The sequence below is a fragment of the Chaetodon auriga genome, chromosome 16 (genome assembly GCF_051107435.1).
Source record: "Chaetodon auriga isolate fChaAug3 chromosome 16, fChaAug3.hap1, whole genome shotgun sequence".
Classification (NCBI taxonomy): Eukaryota; Metazoa; Chordata; class Actinopteri; order Chaetodontiformes; family Chaetodontidae; genus Chaetodon; species Chaetodon auriga.
The window spans coordinates 12,878,219-12,891,436 of NC_135089.1; the positions used below are offsets into that span (position 1 = coordinate 12,878,219).

At 39.2% G+C, this 13,218-nt stretch overlaps 2 protein-coding genes across 4 annotated transcripts; both read left to right on the forward strand.

Moving 5' to 3' along the window:
* The first annotated feature begins 1,681 nt into the window (after nt 1–1,681).
* LOC143334580 (lipopolysaccharide-induced tumor necrosis factor-alpha factor homolog) lies at nt 1,682–6,464 on the forward strand. Of its 2 annotated transcripts, none has more exons than XM_076753432.1 (5): nt 1,682–1,904; nt 4,247–4,409; nt 4,672–4,713; nt 5,793–5,937; nt 6,115–6,464. In XM_076753432.1, exons 2-5 carry the CDS (start codon nt 4,262–4,264, stop codon nt 6,218–6,220), a joined length of 441 nt encoding a protein of 146 aa, XP_076609547.1. In that variant the 5' UTR covers nt 1,682–1,904; nt 4,247–4,261; the 3' UTR covers nt 6,221–6,464. The 2 variants fall into 2 exon arrangements, with proteins under 2 accessions (XP_076609547.1, XP_076609546.1); XM_076753431.1 differs by having other exon boundaries at nt 1,683–1,900.
* A 132-nt stretch (nt 6,465–6,596) lies between these two features.
* Nucleotides 6,597–12,450, forward strand: LOC143334579 (interferon-induced protein 44-like). Of its 2 annotated transcripts, XM_076753429.1 has the most exons (8): nt 6,597–7,770; nt 8,115–9,064; nt 9,227–9,260; nt 9,392–9,590; nt 9,731–9,880; nt 10,021–10,192; nt 10,325–10,425; nt 10,506–12,450. In XM_076753429.1, exons 2-8 carry the CDS (start codon nt 9,040–9,042, stop codon nt 10,665–10,667), a joined length of 843 nt encoding a protein of 280 aa, XP_076609544.1. In that variant the 5' UTR covers nt 6,597–7,770; nt 8,115–9,039; the 3' UTR covers nt 10,668–12,450. The 2 variants fall into 2 exon arrangements, with proteins under 2 accessions (XP_076609544.1, XP_076609545.1); XM_076753430.1 differs by lacking the exon at nt 9,731–9,880 and having other exon boundaries at nt 6,597–9,064; nt 10,506–12,444.
* Nucleotides 12,451–13,218: the final 768 nt, after the last annotated feature.

Below are 13,218 nucleotides of genomic sequence, written 5' to 3' on the forward strand. Positions count from 1 at the left end.
TCAATTATTATTATTACTTAGTTATATTTGTATATTGAATATTTAATTCACTTTTCCCCATTTTAATACTAGAAACTTTTATGCCACTCTTTCTGCTTGAAATCATTTTCCTGATATAATTCATGCTCTTTTGAAATGCCATGAATGTGCTGAGTGATTCATTGAACGAATGGATGATTGTCTCTGCGAACGCTAATTTTGTATTTTGCGTAACAAGCAATACAACAACTTCCTGCATAACTATTGCACAATCACACAGGGGATTTCACTTATTTCGGTTGATCGGACCTCTTCTCAGATTTGTGAGAGGTGTATAGAATGGTTTTGACACACTCATCAGCCAAAATAACGGAAAACAATTGTGTAATGATATGTTTTTATGCTGATAATGGCACGAACGGCCATGAGGTTCCTCATGGAAAACCCACCATCAAAAATGATCCATCTTTGCACCTCTGCAAGGCTTTTTAGCCTTATTTAGCCTCCTTTGTGTTCCTGGATGGCCTAAAAATTAAGCAAACAAAACACATAAACAACATTTTGCTCCCTGCCTGCTGGATAGCAGACAATTATTTTCTATAACCATATAAAACTATAACTATAAAAAAAGATCTCAGTGCTGTGTCTTTGCTTCCCTGATGTTCAAACAAACCATCAGACACATTAATACAGCCTTAACAAATCATCCATGAATGACGCTTTAATGAGTTACAAGTGTAACAAAGACGGTATTTCAAATGTACTATTCTGGAAACATCGTGACAGAATGGGTTATGAAGTGGACTCACCCTGCAGAAGGATGGCATATTCCAGCCACGGGTAGACAGAGACAGATTCATGAAGGCATGACCGTCCATGCCATGACATGTTGTGCCACATGAGACAATCCGTTGGTGTTTCTCTATCTGAAAGAGCAGAGGCACGTACGCACACAGTCTGAGGCACTGATAGTGAAGCAGGCCACTTGCTGGGTGTTATCTGTTGATTCGTTACTAAAAAAATACTGAATCGTCCACATTAGTTAAAAATACCACAACGGCCAGATTGTATATGCATGCAGTTTTTTTTCTACGATTGTGACGGCTAAAATCAAAGTTGTGGAAAGTTTTTTTTTTTTTATCGAGCACTCTTTTCACATGCTTCTCATTAGGTGAGTCAGTCTGAGAAAATGTTAGACCACAGGAGGGGGGTGGGGGGTGGGGGTGGGGGCTGACACGAGAAAAAAACACTGACAGATGACATGATAGATGTTGTGGCAGTGGTCGGCTTGTTAATGTCTTAAAAACAAACAAAAAAAGGAAACCAAAAACTGACATTTCTCTCTTTTCATCTCAGAAAAAGTCCTTTCTTGACCTTAGGTGGTCAGCATGTTCAGTACTAATGTACTGTGTGCATGTGTGTGTGCTTACATGGATTTTTTCCAGGACTGCCGACTAAAACAGTGACTGATAAAAAGCATTATGTTTGTTCGACACACAACACTTTGTTAGCAAACGCACGTCACTCTCCTTTTGTTTTGGCTGAAGTCTGCATTCATGATGGTCTTTACCATACAGGTCCTAAGAATTTAGACAAACATTGTTAATAGCATCCTGTTTATTCTCTCCAGGCCAGGTCTTGTGCAAAAATGGGTGGAGAAAGGGGAGGGGTGTCAGCAGATTGTAGAACTACAGTGTCTCCACTACGTCGCTCTGAAGGAAGTACAGAATAATCCTTCCTTTATAGCTCTACAATCTTCTGTAGCCGTTGTTTCTAAATTGTGCCCTGGACCTCCCTCACGGTCTGTTTGCTGTCTGTATCCTCTTTGTTTTGTTGGGTTTCTTCCGGCCTCGCTCAGGACTGGCAGCTCCAGGAAAGAGGGTACTTAACTCTCCCTTTTACTGTTAATGGAAAGTCACAAGTAGGTAAATCTAATTTTACACATTTGTAATTATGTAATGATCAGCTGCTGTTGCCATTCTGTTAAAATGATCAGTTTTGTGTATGTGTAAAGTGTGAATGTTGATGCTGTGTAGATCAGATGTAACAAAATGTGTTTTTTTTTCTGTCAGAAATGTGTATTCAAACGTCCGTGTTGTTGTACACCTTATACAACCTCAAGCAAAGCCTGTCCAAGCAAAACTGGGCGAGGCACAAGTGCAATACTGTGGTGAATTGAAGTGCCTCATCAGTGTATGTGGCTCATGTTCCTCTAATTGATTTAGGATGGATTTATGATGAGACACAGACAGGCTTGCAGGGATGGACTGGGCTTATTCACTTTGAGCAGCAGACAGGCCTGCACACACTGTGGCAGTACTGTCTTATTAAAGCACAGCACTAATCCAGTGATACTGATTTAATGCATAACAGAACTAAATATGACACAACTGCACTAACAAAAGTCAGTTGCATCACTAAAAGAAGCTCTTAAAAATCTGGTTGGGTGTAGGGCTCGATTGCTGAATGCCACTCCCACTGAGCAAATTACTGTTCCAGGAAATTGCTGCTTTTCACTGCTTCCGGCTGCCTTGGACCAAGAGCTATTGTGGTGACTCTACAGTTTGACATTTAGACTTTCCCCAGTCCTTCAAAGTAAGAAAGTGAATCTGCTGAAGTACTTTACCCGAGTACAATTATGAGATAAATCTAATTAACTTGAGCATTTCCAATTAATGTCGCTATATAAATCTACTTTACTACATTTCAGTGGCAAGTATTAGACACTATGTTATTGACTATACTACATTTATTTTACTTCATTTGTAATAGTTATTTGACAGATTAAGATTTTACAAAGAATTTTGTAAGAAAGAAGAAATTTATGTGATGCACTGTTAAAGGGTTAAAATTGGCTACATCTTGGCCAACTACAACAGTAAAATGCTGTAATAATTACATCATAGCATATATATAGTTCGATAATAAAATAAAATATATTAACTATATATGAAATGACAAACCAATGTAACAATGTAAAAGGGGGCACTAGCAGTGGTAAACCTACAGAGAATTATTATCTGAATCTGCAGCTCCCTCAGCCTTACAGAGCGTTCAGCCCATAACATCACTGCTTTGGTTCACTCTCACTGCTCTCATAACAGTGTTTTCAATCACACTTTCAGAGAAAATGCTCTAAAAGCTCCCTGTGCACTGCCTACTCAGCACCAAACAGCGAACGGACATGGTCAGCGACAAGCTGGTGAACATAGTGCAACATTTAGCAGCTAAAAGAGACAGATATTTCCCTCAGGAGCTGGTAGAGACCAAAAACAGAGCTAAAAAGAGTGAATATTCAGCAAAAATAAGCAAATAAGCATTTTTTTTTTTTGCAAGAAGTTTGCCATGTCAATTTAAAAGATGCGATATGTCAGTGTGATGTGAACAGGTCTTCTACAGTTGCTTCTCTCAGAGTGCTATGTGTCTCAAGGAAAATTCTGACTGAGTCAGGCTTGGTTTCACTCACAGAAATCTTGCCATTTCACACACACCGCTTAGTATAAAGTCCATGGTGAAATGTCGACTGGTTAAAACTGAGCCACTGTCATTACAGTCAGCACTGTGTCTACATCACATTAATTTGGCTATAGTTAACGAATGTTCACGGATGTGTGCACACAGAGAGGATGTGAAATGTGTGGTTAGAGAGTTTAGATGGAAGCGTGAAGTTCGTTCCGCCACAGTAATCACACCACACAAGTCTTCATTACCTCCTAGTTCTGTGTTCTGTTCAGTCAGTGAATCAGAAATGAGCTCAATAGGACGGTCCAATCTGATACCTGTAGTTTCTGAAAACATTTCTAGACCTGATTCACTGGAAATGTTTATAAGGTTTGTTCGCTTCTAAACTATCTTTTGCCTGAATCTACAATTGATAACATATTTTTTTCTCTGACCACATTTCTTGTGTAACTGAATTTTACTTTGGCTTCATCATACTAGCTTTTCCTCTGTGCAATGAAACAGCAAAGGGCTTCACTTATTGTGTTTGTTGTTGCAGCAATAGATTACACTGGGGAAAGTAACTTTGCATACAGCTAATAAAACCAGTGTTATTTATATACATCACACACTGACGGATGAAGCGGCCTACATGCTTTCAAGGGGGATGTTGGACCTTATTCACAATTATTTGTTATTGAGATTAAACAATGCTGTTTCTCATCGTGCCAGTAAAGGTGGAATCAATGTATTTACTAAGTTTATACTTATAAACTAGAAAACCACTCAACCTAAAAAATTAATACTACACATTTCTCATATTTAGCAAAGATTTCTGAAGATGGAAAAAGGATACCCACCACAGGAATCAGCTCCACCATACCCTGGGCCACCGATGAACTATGGGGTTGCCATGCCCCCTCAACCAGGGATGTACCCTCAGGCGGGCATTTCTCCTGGGGCACCTCCGCCTGCTGGATACCAAGGAGGTCTGTGTCTGCCTGTGTTGAGAGATGATACTGTTATTTTCAGACGTCATTGTAGTCATTGTAACCTTGACTGGGGTAATTCCTCTGAGGCCTAACAACACGGTTTCACACCTTATCACACAACTAATAAATGAAGCTTTGTTCTTAAGGCATGCTTTGTCTAGTCTGTAAGAAATATGACTATATTTGGAGGTGATTTATTGAAATATGTGTTCTGGACCGTTCTTTCGTTTTTGAGTTAACTGTGTGTTTCATCTGCCAGGTGTTCCTTTTGCTCCGGCCATGGCTGCACCTGCCACAACAGGTGAGGTGATGCACCCGAGCCGAAACAATGCTGTTTTGTATAAAAGATATACATGCATCGTTTCACCGTTTCTCGGAACATATGCATGCACACACATTTACAGCCTGCACATACAGTCCACATATCTGTAAACAAACTACTGTGAAACAGATAGTAAATGTGTTTCCGTTCCAGTTTGTGAAATGAGAAGGACTGCCTCTGCAGCGTCACAAAGACAGTGGGTGAAGTCCTCGTTGTCCAAAGTGATCTGAAGAATAGCCCATTTGTAGCCTCTGTGCATAACAAAAAGCCATTGTTCACTGTTTGTTCTTGTGGTATGCAGACACATTTTTAGTAATGCTTGTAACAGGATGCCTATCACATTTTTATTAACTACTCCTCATGTAAAAAAATGTACATTGCACTAATGCAGTTCATATGAACTGTGGGCTTCTCGCTTGAAACACATGCTGTAATTCTTACATCTACACTGATTTTCAGCTGTTGCATTAATGTTGGTCTGTCACTGACAGTTTTACATAACACAATGAGAACTATCTGAACAGTCCTTCACTACTAAACTGTTTCTGTTAGGATGTCTGCCGAGCTTAGATTACATTACTGGGACAATAGGAAAAACAGAAACAGAGGACTTCCTCCTTATCAAATTACTGTTCCTGTACCACTGGCAGCCTCTGCTGGTCCTGTCCTGTCAGCACAGTTTGTACATTTTATCCTAAAATCTGACAACAGCCTGAAGTGGAACATCTGCAGTGACAGCAGAAATGCCTGACTAGCTGACCACGATACTTACACATCCTTCTCATGAATCTGATATGATGGTGGATAATTGTGTGACCATCACTGCCAGCCTGTTAACATCTACTGTGTGTCTTATCTAGGATGTTTTTAATGACATTGGTTACAGGAGAACACTGACAAGGGTTAAAAAAGTGTACAACTTCGAGTCATCAGTAATAAAATACTGCATTGAGAGACAGGGCACTGCACTTACTTTAAATGTGTCCAAGTGAAAATGGACACAAAGGACCATGGAGAAAAACCCTTTATTTTATGTGTTGTGCATTTCTCATCCTCAGTGACTCACGTGGTCGTAACACCTACGCTATATGACGCCCCAGGACAAACAGTGTGTCCCCACTGCCAGCAGACAGTGATCACCAAAACAGAGCACACACCAGGCCTGATGACCTGGGCCATCTGTGGTGGACTTGCCATCTTTGGGTAAAACAACCTTTTGGGTAGAAACTCGCTGCACATCTAGTTTCTGTCTTATGGAAAAAGTAAAAAGAGACATTTCAAACTACTACTCTGAAACTGCAGAGGAAATCGTACAAAAAAAATCCTGTTTGACAAACTACGATACTGGAACGTTTGAATTCACTTTGTTTACTCTTACAGGTGTCTCCTCTGCTGCTGCATCCCGTTCTGCATTGACTCCTGTCAAGATGTTGAGCATCGCTGTCCGTCCTGCCGCAATGTTGTCTACATTTACAAGCGAATGTGAAACTATCCTGACTATGACAAGGGGAAAATAACTCAATGCTTATCTGTAGCTTAGCCCATTAATAACCTCACTTGCTTTAAAAGAATATGATGTTTTGATACTAATAAAAATAACACAAATTACACACACTTATTCCAATGAGGCATTACACTTTGGGATGTTACACTATGTTCAGCAATCAGTACTAGTTTATCAAACAAATGATATAAACCAATGAACATGCCAATAAATAAAATAACTAACAGCCTTTTTTTCCACACTGTCTTCTTCTCTTCTGTCACTGTGTTACACTGTCATTTTTAATTGCTTGACTGACCGAATTTGCACTGTCGCTCTGTCAAGTCAGCTATCTTAAAAGTGAAACCAGACGTTAACATTTTCCTAAACCTAACAAAGCAGTTCAGGTACCAACACATAACCAAACCGTAACAGCTTCACAACATTAACCAAAAACGTGTCAGAAAGGTTTTTTGGCTGAACTTTTGCATGTTGCACACAGATGCTAAAGGGTACCTTGTGCACACATTGGACATGCCAAGGAGCATGACTAAGCTGCGTCAGTATTTGATGACGTGGGATGAGAAAGTGTTAGTTTTATCCTCTCTTAGAAAAGGATAAACAAGAATGAGAGTGCATTCCTGTGAGGCTTTAATTTGACACGGCGGTGCTTGGAGCTAAATGCTCACATTAGCATGCTAACCTGATCACAGAGAAAATGCTAATGCTAATGTTTGGCAGGTATAAACTTTACCATGTTCACCATCTTTGTTTAGTGTGTTACCATACTAACATTTGCTAACAGCACTTGACACTAAGTACAGCTGTGGCTGATGGAAATATCATTAGTTTTGCAGGTGTCTGGTCCTAAACTAAAGTATTGGCCAAACAGACATTTTTGCCTGATGATGGTGCAAATGAAAGGTCAGCAGATCAGGTTTAATCTTCTAAGGGCCCTGGACGTTTGTCACAAATTTCATGGCAATCTGTCCAATAGTTGCCCAGAAAGTTCACAAAACATATGTCGTGGCATCAACCTCGTGGTAGCATAAGAGGAAAAGACAAGATCACCCAAGTCCAGGATTCATCGTATGGGAACCAAAACTTGGTTAAACTTGGTTCTTACGTTTTATGGTAATAGCTCCTCTGGGACGTTTGGTCACACAGCATCAGCATCCTCAATTCCAATATGCCCTTAACTAAATTGTGTCAGAGAAGAACAAAAAAAACCAAAATCATATGATTGACAGGAAACAAAATGAATATTCACCTCATGCAAGTGAGGGAAGAAGGCAGGAAACAGGTGGCCAAAGTCAGCCACACCCTGCCCGTGGGACCAAATGATTAAAATCGAGGAAGCTAAAAGATAAGCTGGTACATTTAAAGACTTCTACAAAATGAGATGAAACTAATACAGTAAAAGCACAAACCAAATACCTTCCAACATGGCAGCACTTGGGAACTGAGCCGACTGGGAGGCAGACTGGAGGCTAATGATCCCGCGGTGTGCAGACTGGGGTGCATGCAGGAAGCTAGCGGGTCTGAGCGGGAAGGTAAGGAAATGGCAATGAAATGGAAGTGGCTGAGAAGAGGGACAGAGAGGCAGAAAGAACAAGAATAAACTGAGGCAGACGTGACATTTCTCCAAATTGGAGACTGTTAGGAAGCTATTATTAGTTGAGCTACTGTTTCTTACATTTTAATCCAGAATTTTCCCCCAAACTCTTTACGTGCCAGTTAGTCAACAATAAGCATTGAAATGGACCCCTGTGGTCAAGAAAAGCATGGCTTCTTGTAAGTCACATGGTTGGCTTAAAAAAGAAAGTGAAAGCAGGAGCATGCATGTATTAAAAACACACACTCACTGTCTCACTGTCTCTCACTGTCAACATTGCAGTGCCACCCTTCCCAGAACAATCACACAAGTAAAGGTAAGGACTCTCTATCATATCTCTCCTCAGATTTGGCAGTATATACTATTGTGATTGTGAAGCCAAAATGACATTTGCTGGATGCTTTGACATGACTGTCATATTTGAACAATAATGATAAAAAACACTATTTGGTTTTATGAATTGGAGAAAAGACAAAGAAACTTTCATGGTTGGATCATCAGTTGTACCACTGGTAATACAGTAAAAAATGAAGTGTCATCTTCTCACTGCTTTCCCGATGCTGACTGCTTCTGGGAGAAGGATGCGATGGGGGAGGAAGTGCTAGCTCTGGCATTAAGTGTGGTGCACAAAGACAAACACAAAGACCGAAGATAACAACAGAAGGCAGTGAATACTCAAAACCTGAGCTGAAAATATTATTAGAAAATAGGAGAAGCTTGTAAATACACCATGATGGGGCGTGTCTTATTTGTCCAGTGTAGTAATAATATTTGATGTGGATTTTGAGACAACAAGACGTGGAAGCTGCAAGTGAATATCCCTCCAATATCCAACCTCATGCCAACTTTACTTGAGTATTTCAGTTTTATGCTGCTCTATGCTTCAGTTAACTTTAGAGAGAAATACTGTACTTTTTTACTCTACTTGTCTTTATATTTTGTTGTTACAGATTAAAACAGTGATTACCAACATTTTTGGCCCTTGTCATGTTTCAGATGACTGCGAGATGCTATCAGTTCCACCAGACATTTCCCCACCAAACGTGCTTTTATGTAGATAAATGTTTGAACCCTGTAAGGTAAAAAAAAAGAAGAAAAAAAAAAAGAATTCATAGAAATCAAAGATTAATAAAAGATTAAATAATCAGAATAATGAAAACAAACTGTGCAGCAGGGTTTTGGTGAATTCATGCTCACTCACCTGTAAATGTCTTACTTTACAGCTATGGGAGGTAAGTCCTGAGCTTTTTGTCACACCTACACCTTCATTTAAGATGTTCAAAATATTACATTATTCCATTTTCCCCCCAGAAAATAATGCATCATGTTAATGAAGTTATTTAGAAATACATCTTTGCCTTAATGTCTGTCAATGCGTGTACTTTTCTTTTCAGCGCTTTTTAGCCAGCCATGGAGGGCTATGCCGAAGTGAGTAAACATAAAGTTATGTCTGCTTGGTGTGTGTGTGTGTGACAACAGAGCAGCAATGTGGCTGCTGTGCATTCAATAATAAAAACATTACGGTAACTTCGTCTAATGTTTTTGTCTTCAATAAACAGGGACAACAAGGAAAATCTCAAATATGCAAAATCTTACCAACCTCGAAACAATGAAACCCAACATCTCAGAATTCTGCTTAATGGACCAGCTGGTGCTGGCAAGTCCAGTTTCATCAACTCTGTTGACAGTGTTTTACAAGGCAGAATTACCGGTCGAGCTTTGACAGATGCAACCTCTGGGAGCAGCTTCACCAGAAGGGTATGAAAATTTTTTTGATAGTGGTGATTCTAAGCAAAAATCCTCTCCAGTTATTTAAGAATTTCATGCTGTTTGAAATGTATTGCAACCTCAGTGGAGGTGGCTGCACCTCCACTGAGGTTGCACTTTCTGCCTTACAGTACACAACTTACAGACTCTGCAACGATCCAGAAGGGTTTTATTCTTTTGTTTTCAATGACATCATGGGCCTTGAAGGGTTGAGTAACAATGGCGTTCACAAAGATGATGTCAAACTGGCCCTGAGGGGACATGTGAAAGAAAGTTATGAGGTACAATCCAGGGCACCTTTAAGTTCTTTGTTTGTCTACTATTTTGGATTAAACACATTTTTATGTAAAAACATGCTGCATTGTTAATAAATAAAAAACAAAACAAAACATTTATTTGACTGTATTTCGCTTTCTTCCAGTTCCTTCCTGCACACCCATTGACGGAGAGTGATCTAGGTTACGACCCCTGTCCCACCCTGAATGAGAAAGTTCACGTTCTGGTTTCTGTCGTTCCTGCTGACACACTGTCTATTTTAAGTGATGAAATAAAGAACAAGATGAAAGACATCAGACGAACAGCCAGTGACATGGGTAAGAGCAAAAATCACAGTGGTTATACTCTGTGTGTATTACATTGGGTTTTATGAATCAGAATACCAGCAAAAAAAACAAAAACAAAAAACAAAAAAGCTTTAAATACTGACTAGGCTTCTGTATTGGCAGGGATCCCTCAACTGGCTATTATCACCAAAGTTGATAAAGCCTGTCGTAAGGCACGACAAGACGTAAAAAATGTCTATAGGAGCAAGTACCTGAAGGAACTGGTAAGTGGCGATTTTTTTTTTTAAAGCATTGTTGGATTTATATGTCTGATCTACTAAAATGCTGTTATTTTAAACCTTAGGTTGATAAATTCAGCGTGGAGCTGGGCATTCCTGTGAACTGCATCTTTCTTGTGAAGAACTACGAGTCAGAAATCAAAACAAATGGTGACACTGATGCGCTGATACTGTGCGCACTGAGACAAATGATAGACTTTGGGGAAGACTTCCTCCGCAACCTGTAGACCTGCACGCTCCTCAGGCAAATCTTTCCTGATTAGTCGTTTTTATTATTGGATAATTCACAGTGTTCATTGTTTCGTGCGATCCTTCACTCCTTCCTTCCTTGCAATATTAAATAAGGCATTGTGAAATAAATAATCATATAGATTAATACACAGCATGTATTATTGTACAGCCATGAAATTGCAACTCCTCTCATCACGAATCAGTTTTACTGAGTTATTTTTATAAGAATTTCTGCTATTCTTTGTTTATAGTCATATTTTTTAAGAACATTATTTTGTCATCCTTATTCTTCTTTATGGTATATATTTTATGTTATTTTATGTTTACGTGTATGTTTCTCCTCCTGCTGCAACAAAAGAATCTCCCAATTCGGATCAGTAAAGTAAAGTCTAAGTCTGAGTCTAAGTCTAAGTCAGTCCAGACAGCACGGCGAAGCTGGGTCTGTGATAAAATCATTTAATCTCTGACTGCATCTCTGACACAGACAAACCTGTCATGCTTCAACGTGGTTACAAATATAGAATTTAGTGTGGCTCGAGTTTGGCATACACGTTCATTCATTTTATGATCAAAATATTTTGGATGACTGAATGCAGCTCTTCACTCATTCATTCATTGAATTTGTATTCTGTTGTCATTTGGGGCCTCGGAAATCACAGTAATAATGTGATAGAAATTTGATTGTAGAAGTATAAAATGCTAGATTTGGGAAAAATGAAGTGTGCCTGCTGCAAATTCACAGGTTAAACATTTAAAATTACTGAAATACTGAAACATTCAGTCTTCCCATGCTTCTGGTGTTAGGCAATAACTGATATAGATAAATGTAGTGACACATTCTTCAATTGTTTTGAAGTTATTTCCTTAATGCACGACTCATATAGACCATCAACATGAGCACTTTCAGCTTTTACTGAACAACGGCAGACCATACGATTGGGATGAGTGATGTGTTAAGTGTGTGGTGCCTCTGGTTAATGGTAACTATTTTTAAAACCAAAGTTACACAACTGCACACTTTTTCGAGGCTGCTGCTTGTTATGTAATTTCTTGCTTGTTGTCAGTAACATAGCGGTTTAATTTCACGGGTGTCAAAGCAGAAGCCACAAAATATGTGCACAATATGCAAAATTGCTTTAAACAACAAGCTTTTTTCCAAAATGTAATCAGTCTTTTTTATTGAACAGCTGCAAAGAGAGAGAGAGAGATCTGCAGTTTGTGAGGAGTTATCAGCCTCATAATGATGAGCAACAAAGTACAATTGCTGAATTCATTGAACTTTCTTTGATTTACTCCAGTAATACAATCCAGCTTGTGATCTGTTTTGAATGAGCACTGTGACTCACTGAAACATGCAGAAATATATAGAACTATTTACATGCTAAAGTCATTCTTTGATGTAATTTTCACATGCACCCTAACCCTGCAGAGCTGCAGAGGCTAATTTTACTTTATCACAACATGAAAAATGGGGAATGTGCATGGTAAAGGAAAAAAAAAAGGCACTTCTGGGCAAGCATTTAGTATCTACTACCATTTATCTTATAACTTGTTCTGTGTGTAGTAGTAGTATGGTAATTTCTGGTATTCTAGTGTACTAGTAAGCATGAATATGTTCATTAAGCTAAATGCTTTATATTTTTGCTGTTTTTGACTTCTGCTTACATATATGTACCCGTTGTTTTGTTTTTCGACCTGCTACATATTGAATCATTATGCGACAGTACTGCTGTTGAGGTCAAACCACAATAAAAATAAATAAATAAATATAATGACATTTATCATTTGTTTCCTCTTATTTAATTCCGTCTAGTCCCCAAACTCCGAACTAAAACTGAGGCTGAAGCCCCCGAAGAAACCCCTTGTAGTGACTTATGAACAATTAACATTATTGTAGGGGGCCATCAGGGGGCGTGGTACAGTACAATTAGACCTGTTTGTCAATGAAAGTGCAATGTATCATACAGCTATATTAGGCTTCAGGGTAGATCTGCCACTTATGAGTCTGGAATGGTAAAATAATTCAAAGCATTTCCACAGACCAAATGTGAACGCAGACATTTTAATGCTCTCTGGATTTTTCTGCTCCAGAACATAATTCCTGTCGGAGTTATCTGTTGTCTTATTACGCTTAAATAATTCAATAAGTACAATGCAGTGTGCAAATAAGCTGACGTTGTTTGCATGATGTGACGTCATCACGTGATCTGGTCAACGACTCAGCTGTTGTGATGGTGCCTTCAAGCACTTTCGGGAAAGTGTCTCACAGGGCCAGCTGGATGACAAAAACAAAGTGGCCAATAACAGAGGAAAGCTCGTAAGGTGAGGGGATGTGCGTGTCATTTTGTGCCAACACATGAATGCACTCCTGAATATGAAACATTAGATAAATATATTCCGTATTTCTGGTGTAGATTCTTTTTCGCCAAAATCTATTTGGCACAGAGCAGCTAACAAACAGCCACCTGGCAAATGCTTTTGTTCCCCAGACTAGACGCATTTGACAGCGTTTGTGAAGTGCTCCCCGATAGATGTTTGCGTGTATGT

Bases quoted from the DNA above. Each gene is read 5' to 3' on its own strand.
- LOC143334579 (XM_076753429.1), top strand. From the start codon at position 9,040: ATGTCTTACTTTACAGCTATGGGAG. The intron at 9,065-9,226 runs GTAAGTCCTGAG...TTTTCTTTTCAG, and splicing joins TTACTTTACAGCTATGGGAG to CGCTTTTTAGCCAGCCATGG. The intron at 9,881-10,020 runs GTACAATCCAGG...GCTTTCTTCCAG, and splicing joins ATGTGAAAGAAAGTTATGAG to TTCCTTCCTGCACACCCATT.
- LOC143334580 (XM_076753432.1), top strand. From the start codon at position 4,262: ATGGAAAAAGGATACCCACCACAGGAATCAGCTCCACCATACCCTGGG. The intron at 4,410-4,671 runs GTCTGTGTCTGC...TTCATCTGCCAG, and splicing joins GCCTGCTGGATACCAAGGAG to GTGTTCCTTTTGCTCCGGCC. The intron at 4,714-5,792 runs GTGAGGTGATGC...TCTCATCCTCAG, and splicing joins GGCTGCACCTGCCACAACAG to TGACTCACGTGGTCGTAACA.